Source organism: Cyprinodon tularosa, unplaced genomic scaffold, assembly GCF_016077235.1.
Source record: "Cyprinodon tularosa strain WSP-4 unplaced genomic scaffold, ASM1607723v1 ctg233, whole genome shotgun sequence".
Lineage (NCBI taxonomy): Eukaryota > Metazoa > Chordata > Actinopteri > Cyprinodontiformes > Cyprinodontidae > Cyprinodon > Cyprinodon tularosa.
In genome coordinates this window covers 375522-388259 of record NW_024038871.1, presented here as the reverse complement: position 1 = coordinate 388259, position 12738 = coordinate 375522, and the positions used below count along the sequence as shown (strand labels likewise).

At 39.0% G+C, this 12738-nt stretch overlaps 1 protein-coding gene across 2 annotated transcripts in view; it reads left to right on the top strand.

Moving 5' to 3' along the window:
- The window catches only part of LOC119784756, a 37826-nt gene that overhangs the window by 14952 nt on the left and 10136 nt on the right, over nucleotides 1-12738 (top strand). Inside the window, exons 2-6 of one of the 2 annotated variants that reach the window (XM_038286964.1) lie at nucleotides 6255-6446; nucleotides 6632-6670; nucleotides 9768-9949; nucleotides 10139-10177; nucleotides 11721-11759. In XM_038286964.1, the coding sequence (XP_038142892.1) occupies nucleotides 6255-6446; nucleotides 6632-6670; nucleotides 9768-9949; nucleotides 10139-10177; nucleotides 11721-11759 (491 nt within the window). Of the gene's footprint in view, nucleotides 1-6254; nucleotides 6447-6631; nucleotides 6671-9767; nucleotides 9960-10138; nucleotides 10178-11720; nucleotides 11760-12738 lie in introns of both variants that reach the window. The other variant, XM_038286963.1, reaches the window with a different exon arrangement.

Below are 12738 nucleotides of genomic sequence, written 5' to 3'. Positions count from 1 at the left end.
TATGAATGCTGCCTCCTCAGCTCTCCACTCCCTGGACATAGTTTATCACAGTGCTTTACGTTTCATCACCAACTCTGCCTTCAGGACTCATCATTGTGAACTGTATGCTCTGGTTTCATGGCCCTCCCTAAGCCTCAGAAGACAACATCATTGGCTTACTTTTATTTACAAGGCCATCCTGGGTAAACTCCCTCCATACCGGTGTCACCTCATGTCTGTAGCTAACAGTGGTTACAACTCACGCTCTTCAAGTCGTATTCTTTTCACTATTCCCAGGTTCAACACAGACTTTGGCAAAACATCATTTTCCTATGCAGCACCATGGTCGTGGCACAATATTCAAAACTCCCTGCAATTACGGACTCTTATTCCGCTACAGCATTTTAACATTTAACTTTTTATTGAAATTTTTACATTTATTTACATATACAGTGAACTTGAACACAACACATCCACCTCTACCCAAAATAAAAAGGAACCAAAACTGTTGCTCGGGGGCTTGTACTCATTATTACCTTATTGTCTCTCATTTTCAAAGGCCTTTATCCACTTTTGTCGCTCTCTGTTGTCCTGAATACAGTCCATTTTGTCCATTTTTTTTCCATTTGTGCTTGTTGCAGTCTCAATCTGTGTGTCAGTTTTTCCATAATATAAATTTCTTCCACAATTTCAGTCCAATGTTCTTGGCATGGGGGGTCCTCTTTCCCCCACTTCCTCGTGATCGCTTTCTTACCCGCTATTAACAGGATCTTAGTCAGGTATCTATCTTTTACCGTAATCTTGGTGTTATTAAAATTATATAGATAGAATACCATGCTACTCATAGGGATATCATACCCCAGTATCCTCTTCACAGATACATAAACATTTTTCCAGAATGCAACAATTTTTGGACAGTTCCAAAATATGTGCGAGTGATCAGCATTCATCAATCCGCATTTTCTCCAACACTCTGCGCTTGTATTACTATATTTATTCTTGATTTTAGGCGTGATGAAAAAACGTATAAGGTTCTTCCATGCAAACTCCCTCCATATCCGCGAATTAGTAGATGTCTGTTGTGTTTTCCACATATCTATCCAGTCTTTATCCGTAATTGTCATATTAAACTCTGATTCCCATTTCTCTTTAATATACTTTGTAGAATGCCTATTCATTAGTTTTTGATATAGTGTAGAGATGGTTTTCATTTTAGTTCCATTAATAGATTTAAGTACCACTCCAATCACACTATTCCTTTCCATCTTAGTGTCCCATTTGATGTCTGTCCTGTAGTAGTCTCTCATTTGCAAATACCTATAGAACTCATGTTTATCTAGATTATACTTGTCCTTCATTTGTTGAAAGCTCAACAGCTCATTATTTTCCTGGAGGGCATACCATCCCGTAATCCCTTTCCCTATCCATTGCTTGAATCCTTTATCATATTTTAATGGTTTAAAATCCGTGTCGTATGCTATCCACCTAAGTATTTTCATTTCTTTCTTTATTTTGTGTTTTTTCAATGTTTTGAACCATGTTTCCAATGTAAAATTAGCGATCGGATCTTTATAATTCTTGATCTTTTCATATCTATCTTCATCTCCAATAACACTCTGAATTGGACATCCTCCAAACTCTTTCTCCATGTCTTTCCACCTTGCTGAGTAGTCCGGCGAGCACCAACACACCACATGCCTGAGCTGTGCTGCCCAGAAGTACTCTCTCAGTCTTGGTAGGCCCAAACCCCCTTCGTCTTTCGGTAGCTGTAACGTTTTATATTTAACTCTTGGTTTTTTGCCCCCCCAGATGAATCTTGATATTATCTTGTCCCAGATATCAAATTGAGTTTGACTCACCTCTATCGGTAATGCCTGGAACAGATATAGAAGTTTCGCTTGCACTTTCATTTTGATAATTTCGACTCTCGAGTTCAAATCCAATGGTAAAGTATTCCATCTATCTATATCTTTTTGTATTTCTTGGGTTATTTTACTATAATTCGCTTTAGACAATGTAGATATTTCTTTAGTAATATTGACTCCTAGATATTTTATTTCTTTCGTGTTCCATTTAATGGGAAATGCTTCCTGTATTTCTTTTGATGGGTTATAGTTGAGTGTTAGTGTCTGTGTTTTGCTTACATTAATTTTGTATCTTGAAAGATATTCATACTTTCCAAACAAGTCCATCAAAACTGGCAACGATCTATTTGGCTGTTCAAGGAAGGTTATTATATCGTCTGCAAAAAGTCCTATTTTGTGTTCTTCACCATTTACTGTAACGCCTTTGATTCTTTCATCTTGACGTACTGCCTGTGCCAAAGGTTCCACAAAGAGTGCAAATAAGGTAGGTGATAGGCAGCACCCTTGTCTGGTTGATCTTTGTATGTTAAATTTTTCTGTCAGACTTCCATTTATTTTTATTCTCGCTGTAGGTTGATGGTATAATGCTTTTATACTCAATATTGATTTATTGTTGAATCCAAATCGTTCTAGCACCCTATATAGAAATGTCCAATTCACCAAATCGAATGCTTTTTCTGCATCGACACTTACTAATATGGTGCTTTGTTTTTCCTGTTGCGCTTGATCCACTATATGCAATACTCTTCTAATATTATCGTGAGTTTGTCGTCCTTTCACAAATCCTGTTTGATCCTCCTCTATCAATTCTGTTACCCATTTATTTAATCTAGCAGAAATAATGGATGTATAAATCTTATAGTCCACATTCAGTAGTGAGATTGGTCTATAACTACTACATTGTTCATTGTCTTTCCCTTGTTTTGGTATGACCGTAATTATAGCTTCTCTCCATGAAGGAGGTATTTTATTATTATTAAGTGTCCAATTGAATGATGCTGTGAGTATTGAGACCAATTCTTCTTTAAAAATCTTATACCACTCTGCCGGGTATCCATCACTGCCTGGTGATTTATTGTTTTTAAGTGAGTTTATCGCCTCCTTTACCTCTTCTATTGTAATTGTTGCTGTCAGTGACTCATTTTGTATTTTGCCAATTGTTGGTAAATCTAATGTGTTTAAAAAGGTTCTCATTTCCCCCTCTTGAGCACCTGCAGGTTGTGTGTATAACTTCTCATAATATCCTCGGAAAATGCCTTCTATTTCTTCTGGATTATTAGTTAATTCTCCTGTGTTGGGATTCCTGATTTTGTTTATTGTATTAATTGTTTGCTGTTTTCGAATACGTTTTGCTAGCAGTTTAGTTGCCCTTGACCCTGCCTCATAATAGTTCTGTTTCAGGTATATATTCTTTTTTTCTATTTCTCCCAATAGTATATCATTTATTTCGGCCCTGACCATCTTGATTTCTTGGTATATCTTTGGGTCTTCTGTTATCTGATATTTCTTTTCTAGTTCTCTAAGTCTCTCATTGTTTGACCTGTATTTTTGTAATTTGGTTCTTTTTTCATGCGCCGGTATAGCTATTAACTTTCCTCTAATGACTGCCTTCATGGCATCCCACACTATTGTTGGGTCAACTGTTCCATTATTATTTTCCTCAATATATTGTTTTATCTCTGCTTTGATCTTTTCTTTTTGTTGTTCATTGTTTAATATTCCCACATTTAATCTCCATACAGTATTTCTTTTCCTACTACCTAGGCACATCTTTACATAAACCGGATTGTGATCCGACACATCTGCCGCTCCTATCTTGCACTCCTTTACCCTGTGATTATCTTCTTCCTTGACTAAAAAATTATCTATTCTGGAGTGTACCCCATAGACAGCCGAGTAATGTGTGAAATCTCTCCCTGATGGGTGCATTTTTCTCCATACATCTATCATTCCCATCTCCTCTAGTGATACGTTTATAAATTTTGTTAAGTGAATTTTATTTTTTTTGTGGCTCGTTGTGTCCAAGTGATTATTCAAAACTACATTTAAATCACCTCCGCAAATTAGAATCCCTTCTGTTTCCACAGCTATTAAATTAAATAGACTTTTAAAGAATTCTTTGTTACTCCCGGGGGGTGCATATATATTTATCATAGTTATTAATTCATTTTCAATCTTTCCTTTTAATATTATGTATCTTCCTTCTTTGTCTTTTACTTGCTTTTTGCTGTCGAATTGTATGTTTTTCGAAATTAATATAGCCACTCCCCTTCTACGTCCTTCTGCATATGAACTGTAATAAATATTCCAGCAACCATATTTTTTAAGTTTTTCATGCTCCGATTTGGATAAATGTGTTTCTTGTAAGTATATAATTTGTGCGTTTTCCTTTTTCAATTTAGTCATCACCTTTTCTGTTTTACTCCGTACATTCAACCCGTTCACATTTAGCGACATTATCTTGATATCAGTCATGGAAATAATTTCTCGACCCCTGTTGAAAAGCTCCCCGGCAACTCACACCTTAACCAACATGAACTAATACTAACCAAACAAAAACTTAAAATCAAACTGACTTCCCGTACTTGGGGTATCCCTCTTCCCCAGTCCCCGTTGGTGGGTGGAGGGGAAATCCTCACCTTTGTTGAGGGCCCCTCCCTAGATCCTGTACCACTCCCATCCCGTGGGGTACTACTCCCTCTAGACATGTCCAACTTAAAAGTTTATATCTCCTCTCCGTCGGTTCGTAATGAATTCTGCGAAATTAAGAAGTCTTGCACTTTGACCCAGTCTTTATTCTCTTTTGTGACCATACCTCATTTCTTCTTGATCGATTTCATCTGTGGGCGAAACATTCTAGGGTTTCCATTGGAAGTTGTGCAGCTTTTCTCTCGCTCGATGAGCCGCCTCTCGGTCCCGGTCTGTTCCCTTCGTTCTCTGCCATCCTGCCGCTCCTCGTCTCCTTTCCTCCGTTGCCGCGTCGCCTCCTCCCGGCACAGCTACGTTGTATCCCCTTTCCTTCATGTCCTGCGCTGCTGACTTAGCGTTTTCATATGTCTTCACTCCATTCTCCCAGTGTATCCGCATTTTGGTGAGTGGTGTCTGGAAACGTATTCCTTTCTCCTTCAATATTTTTTTAATGCCGCTATATGCCTTTCTCTTCTGTACAATCTCAGTCGGGTAGTCGTGATCAAAATAGATACGCTTATCCTTTACCTGAATCTTTGTCTGCCAGGCTTTCTTCAATATCATTTCTTTGGTCTCATACTGCAGAAAATTAACCACGACTGACCTCGGTGCTGCGTTTGCATTCGGCTTGGATGCGGGTGTTCGGCGAGCTCGTTGAATCTGGAGATTAGTCCCCTCCGGTAGTTCGAGTTCCTTTTGGAATAGTTGCTCCAAAAATGTGGCAGTAGATTTCCCCTCTACCTCTTCTGGCAGGCCGAAGATTCGCATGTTGTTTCTCCTCGATCTCCCCTCGAGGTCGGTTAAATTTTCCTGCATTCTTTGTGTTTGTTCCACCATTTTCATTAGCACCTCGTTAGCATCCGTCTTCCACTCTTCCACCTCCTCTATCCGTGCCTGAGCCTCGTTGAGGTCCGCTCGCTGTGCCTGGATATCCCGGTCATTCTCAGACCACCTGCGTTCTATTTCTTGTCGGAATCTCACCATTTCTTCCTTCATCTCTTTCTTCAGTTCATCCTTGAACTCAGCCAGCTCCCGACACAGCTCTTGTTTCAAGTTTTTGATATCAGTTCTGATGGTGGCGAACCCGTTTTGCAGCGTCACCGTGCTATCGCTTTCCTCCATTATCTCCTCTTTGTCTTCCTCGTGTTCGTTAGCTTCGCGTGTGGGTCTTTTACCCGTTGCAGGCAACTCTTCGCTTTCGTCTTGTTTTTTATTGCTTTTCCGACTTCTTTTCTTGCTCGTCCCACTCATACCTTAGTTTTACCTATCGAGTAATATTCTTATTGTGGGTTTTTTAACCGACCTCGGAGAGCTATCCAACTATGCGACCTCTCCCTCCGCCATCTTCCCGGAAGTCCCGCTACAGCATTTTAAAGTTTTTTACTATTGAAAACCGCTTGCACAGAGAATTGTAACTGTTATTCTAGAGTCTAGTTTAAGATTGATTTTATTATGTTGTTTTTATGTGTTTTTATATGTCTTATTGTACTGCTGCCTCTTGGCCAGGTCTCCCTCGAAAAAGAGATTTTATCTCAAGGGACTTCCTGGTAAAATAAAGGTTAAATAAAATACATAAATACATCTTCCTTTGCCGTGATCTGTAAAGATGACTATTTGTTCTTTTTTTATTTTTTAACTTCTATAAAGAGCCAAAATTAAAGATTATCACACCATCAGATGAGATTAAGTGATGCGGTGATATGTTCTGTGTTTTTGTTTCAGCTAATTGCTCATGTCCAAAAATTCCTCCAAAGAATTTTACTTTACCAAAAGATGGCTGCTTCAACAGTGGAGATACTTATCGTTACCAGTGTATTCAAGGCTATACAAATAAAGCAGGAACATCAACTCGCATTAAGTGTGAGGAGCAGGATGGTGTTTTGAACTGGTCGAAACCTTCACTTGTGTGTATACGTAATCTTCAGATTACAATCTTCTATTGTAATCTGTGTAAGATAATAACCCATTTTTGACAATAGAATCTGAGATTTACCTGCTGCCAGAAAGTTGCTAATTGCTTGTAAATTTGGAAAATTTCCCAACTACACCTTTCATGTATTCAGTTAACTAACAAATGACACTTGCTCCTTCTGTTTCAGCCAAGCCAGGATATAAACCACAGCCAACAACCAGCCAAGGTAAGAAACTGCTTTTCTCTTTTGAAAATATTAAAGCTTCAATTTCTGACAGGTAATTGTCTAAAAAGAGAAGAAGGCTTAAATGTGAATTTCTGACTATTTTCAATTATTTAACCAGACCATTACTTTTCCCTTCCTTACCTATTCAGTAAATTCACTTTAATCCCAGAAGCTAAAGTCGCCTGAAGTCAGTGATCTAGTGTATGTGAAGGCCGCTTATCTAACCTTTAAACAAATGTCATCTTTATTATATACTTGTAAAAGCACAGAATTTGATGGTTTGTTAATTTATTACAACCGAGTTTGAGTTATTCTTAGATTATATTTTTGATTAATAATTAGAATAGCCAAAGGTTCCTTTAAAGAGGAAACTGAAACTTTTCCCCTTGAGGAGTTCTGGATAGAGCATATTGTCAGATGAAAAATATTTTTTTTTAACTTAGATGAAAAATATTTCTATATTTTTTTGCCATTTTGATATAATTACTGCCGTAAAAGCATGTTTTAGAGTCTCTATACCCCAGTTAACAATCGATTACTACACTAGTTATCGATTATCTCAATAATTGTTTCATCACTGTCTAGTGGGGGAGGTTTAACAGGACCAATATGCAGACACTGAAGCAGAAGTGGTTTCTTAAAGATTTGAAAACAAAAAGGGTAACGGAAGCAAAATTCCAAAAACATAAATCCACAAAAATCCAAAACTACTGAAAACCATAAATACTCACAACAAGGCGGCAAAGAAATGACGACAAACCAGCAAAGATTGACTGAACAGGATGAGATTATATGGGAGAGAGAAACAAAGACCAGGCTAATTAGCAGATTGGGAGCAGGTGTGAACAGAGGAGGCTAGAAGGGAGCTAGGGAAAAGGAGACTGACACAAGAGGACAAGCAAGAAATATCTAAGAAGTCAAATACAATCAAAAAAACCTAGAATACAAAATGGAAATAAGACCAATGAAAACTCAGAGATGAAACTTGAACAGAACCAAAACCATGTCAATCACGATCAATCCGATTCATTGTTTCAGTCCTAAAAACACTGCTATGCCTTCCCTGGGATTCACTGCTGAACAACCAGCCAAGCTGCATCTGGTCAAACTGAATCAATGGAAGGAGATTAAAAAAAAACTTCACTACATTTAGGTTAGCATGGTACTAGCTTTAGTGCTAACTAGATCTACGGTATACCCTCTTTCCAACTGAAAATACCGGGTTAAGGGCGTGCAATTGGCAAAAAAAAGGCATGTCTAACCCCTGGCTGGCAAGCTGTGTGGCATCTGTCCCCCATAATGCTGGATTTGAGTTGATGTTACCAGTGCAAAAGAAATCAGGAAAGTAAACAATGGAGAGCAACATGTAAGGAAGCCAGAGCATAGTAAGTCAGCTTTATTGTTTTGCTCATCTGTCAGAATCCTTCTCACCAGTGCTGTGACATGTTTATTAAATCCAAACAGTTGTTTTGCCTTGTTAAAACGAAACCACTGGCGCTGAGTGTTGACGTTTGTACATTTCGCTCGATGATGTCACGTAAATTAGTCCGCGTCTGGTGTTCCCACAGCATGCTGATCAGATTTTAACGTGGGGTAGACATGCGCCAGTGAGCTGTTCCCACTGCCACTAAAAGCCGATTGTTCCTGGGTTTAAATTAGTTTTTCGGCCAGTGGGAATGGGGTATATGTCAGCCTATAGACATATAGACATATAGACATCAAGCTACTGTAAAAGAGGACGGAAGGAATGGAAGAGGATTTACTTTACATTGTTGGCAATGCAATTGATTTTGTTTGTTTTTTAGGTCAGTCCAGCGATTTGGTTCTTTTCATCAAATCCCTTTTTGTACTTTCCTTTTGTAAAAAATCTTTCTGGGTTTAAAATCATCACTCCTTCATTAATGACCGGGTCACAGAGGTAGCAGTCTCTGCAGAGGCTCTCAGACTTCCCTCTTCCCAGACCCCTCCTCTAGCTGGGGGAAGCCCTAGCTGCCTGAGGGAGGCATCCTGGGCGGCATCCAAAAAAGATGTTTTAACCACCTCCACCTTGATGTAGAGGAGAAACGGCTTCACTTTGAGCCAAACCTGGATGACCAAGCTCTTTACCCTAGCTCTTTTCTTGTGCCCTTTTGACCAGTGAGGTGGTGTTTACAATCCAGGTGAGGGTGTCTGTGATGTGCACCCTCAGGAATTTGGTGCAGCTGACCACCTCTACAGCTGAGCTGTTGATGACCAGTGGAGCGTGGTTAGGTGACGGTAGCCTGGACACAGGCGTCCCTGTGCTTCCCCCCGCCTGCCGCCCCTCTTGTGGCTGAGGACGGGCGGTTCATGGCTTTCTGCTGAGGTCTGGTCCAGTCAGCGGCTCAGCAGTCAACACTTCATACACCACCACTCCTCCCTTGGCTAGTAAACCAGTGGGCTGGTCTGTATGTCAATTTTGGGGCATGACAAAAGTACAGGCCAGAGCCAAAAAAGACAACATCCCCGGAAGAGGATTTATGTTACATTGTTAATAAAGATGGGCACACACTGTAGGATTTTTTGCCCTTTTCAGGCCGTTTTTCTGGTTGTTTGAGAATTTTTTTGATTGGCCCGATCTCCAGCCTCATCATGCGTCCTGGATTGTATAATATACAGAGAGTAATGAGGGGCAATAAGCCTCTAAAGACCACCTCCCGATCAGGAATGGTAAGATCAGGAGAAAATCCAACATGTTTGAAATTCAGTCGGCCCTCATGAGGTGTTTGTGGACAAATCCTGCTGTTGAGGCAGAGTTAGGAGTGTTTACAAGCCAATTTACCAGAACCTCCTGCACTGCGCATGTGCAAACAAGGGAATTCTTCTTATTATTTCTTCCAGGTTGACCAGTCAGACGTATGGTTTTTGGACATGCATACATATTTAAGTACATGTATGTACTGTACATACATACTGTACATGCATGTATGTACATAAATACATCTTCCTTTGTCATGATCTGTAAAGCTTTTTGTTCTTTTTTTATTTTTTAACTTCTATAAAGAGCCAAAAATAAAGATAATCACTCCATCAGATGAGATTAAGTGATGCGGTGATATGTTCTGTGTTTTTGTTTCAGCTAATTGCTCATGTCCAGAAATTCCTCCAAAGAATTTTACTTTACCAAAAGATGGCTGCTTCAACAGTGGAGATGCTTATCGTTACCAGTGTATTCCAGGCTATACAAATAAAGCAGGAACATCAACTCGCATTAAGTGTGAGGAGCAGGACGGTGTTTTGAACTGGTCGAAACCTTCACTTGTGTGTATACGTAAGATCTTTTTCTTCTATTGTAATCTGTGTAAGATAATAACCCATTTTTGACAATAGAATCTGAGATTTACCTGCTGCCAGAAAGTTGCTAATTGCTTGTAAATTTGGAAAATTTCCCAACTACACCTTTCATGTATTCAGTTAACTAACAAATGACACTTGTTCCTTCTGTTTCAGCCAAGCCAGGATATAAACCACAGCCAACAACCAGCCAAGGTAAGAAACTGCTTTTCTCTTTTGAAAATATTAAAGCTTCAATTTCTGACAGGTAATTGTCTAAAAAGAGAAGAAGACTTAAATGTGAATTTCTGACTATTTTCAATGATGTAACCAGACCATTACTTTTCCCTTCCTTACCTATTCAGTAAATTCACTTTAATCCCAGAAGCTAAAGTCGCCTAAAGTCAGTGATCTAGTGTATGTGAAGGCCGCTTATTGAACCTTTAAACAAATGTCATCTATATTATATACATGTAAAAGCACAGAATTTGATGGTTTGTTAATTTGTTACAACCGAGTTTGGGTTTGTGCATCACAGGTGGTCTTACTGTGTGAAAAACACCAAGAAAGCTGCACAGTTTATCACAAATTCATTATTGCACAGTTGTCATAACTGATTAATACATTTTAAATATATAAATAAATATATATAGCCAAGAATCCTCTAGACCCTTATATATATATATATATATATATATATATGCAAACACCATGTATTATGAGCAGCTTCCTACCATACTTTGATCAGTGGTACTTGTTTATTAAAGCAGGTTTAATGTTTCTGGTCGAGTATCGATCTAATATAAATTTAGATTGTTGCTTTTTTTACCCTTTTGCTGCTTTGATCCAACAGTTTCACTGACTTGTTCACTGCATATGTTTCACACATGGAAAGTATTGTTTGCCCCAACCCTTCATACCTGTTTTCTCTGTTTAGATAATAGCAGATTTCTGTGTTAGTATTCAAACACAATAATTGTAGCCTTAAGCCGGTCATACACTGTGCGATTTTTGTTCAGTCGTGGCACGCAGCTACAGCTCACATTGAACGACGACACCGCAGGGTTTCGTCGTACAGTGTGAGTTTACAGCTCACGATGCATGTTCTCACAATGTGCGAACCAACTCTCTGATGTGATCTACCCGCTCACACTGTACGTCTTAAAACCACGTCGGACTCCGTTCTGCAGGGACATGGCGCTACTTGGACTCGTCTATCTCGAAGCCAAAGCAGTAGAAGAGGAACATGAAGCGCACTAGAGTTTTGAACAAAGACATAGCTGAGCAAATGTGGCTACTACGGTCTGTCAATTTTACAGAAAGAACTCCATTTCAATCGCACCCCCGCCATCCTTCTGTATTTTCATCTGAGTGGAAGAAGAAGAAGAAGAATCCTTGTTTGCCCACTGAGCGATTTTGGCCATGACGGTCAACAGAAATTCAAACATGTTTAATTTTCTCCCAACCTCACAATTCCTGATTGGTAGGTGTTCATGAGAGGCTGATCTGCCTTGTTACCCCTGTACATTACATGATGATGATCAGGCTGAAAGTTGGCCTGATTAAACAATTTTTGCACGGCTGGAAAGTCTGTCCCAAAAGGGCAAAAAAATCGTACAGTGTATGGCCGGCATTAAAGGTTGTTTAATTAACACATTCCCCCACCTCCCCTCTCTACTGCTATTTTGTGAACGGAAAATTTAAAACTGTTCCTTTCAAGCTTTAATGAACACACTGGTCTCTTTTCCTGCTGTTGCAGAGGAACCAAACTTTAAACCAACTCCAACAAGTGCTTCAGGTAAGAAACACTTTTTTTCTTTTAAATATCTGAAAATGGAAGATGATTCACTTAAATTAGAAAGAATTTCTGCTGGACCGCTGTTTCATTGCAGCAAGGATGTCCTGTGTTTGTGCGCGTGGCCTTTTTTGGTTATCTGGATTCCTCCCACAGTCCAAAACACATGACTGTTAGGCAATTTGGTGTCTTTAAATGCTCTTAGGTGTGAATATGCATGGTTATAGGGATGCCCTGTGAAGGAGAAGCAAACCTTTCAGGGTGGACCCCCAATTTCGCCAATAGACTGCAGAAAAAAAGACACCGGGATCCTAACGGATAAGTGGCAGAAGATGGAAGTTTAAATCTTTTTGATTATTTTAGGCACTAGTGGCCTTTATTTGGTTGTTTTCGAAAGCATGAAGACAGGAACGTGGGTTACAGGAGAGACATTCAGCAAAGGTCAGCAGGGCCGAGACACCAACCTGTGACAGCTGGTATATGGGTCATGTGCTCTACCTCCACACCATAACACCACCCTAATTTAATCATTTTTAAATGTGCACTCAACCCCCCCCAAAAAAAGTTATTAAAACTTTTTAGGCCTCTAGAATCTATTAGGACCCTAAACATTGTTTGGTCTAAATATCAAAAGTTTTTAGCATATTTTAATTTGAAATCAAACGCAAAACCCAAAAGTCTTGTAAAACATTTAAAAATAATTCATATAGGTGAAAGAGCCCTTCGCCAAATTGTAAAATCTAGAGCCAGTCTATCTAGATTTGGTACTTTTAAGATGAAACAATAGGAAACTTCTAAGTAGATGTTCTAACAAAATGAGAACAAAACCTTGTAATTTAACAGACCTATAAAGCTAAAGAGCTTTTAGAAAAAAAACAAAACAAAAAAAATCGTTTAGGCGGAATTAAGGCTTTTATCTTAAAGGGATTTTTATTCCCTAATATACTGACTAAATAACACTTTGGATTACAGTTGTACATTT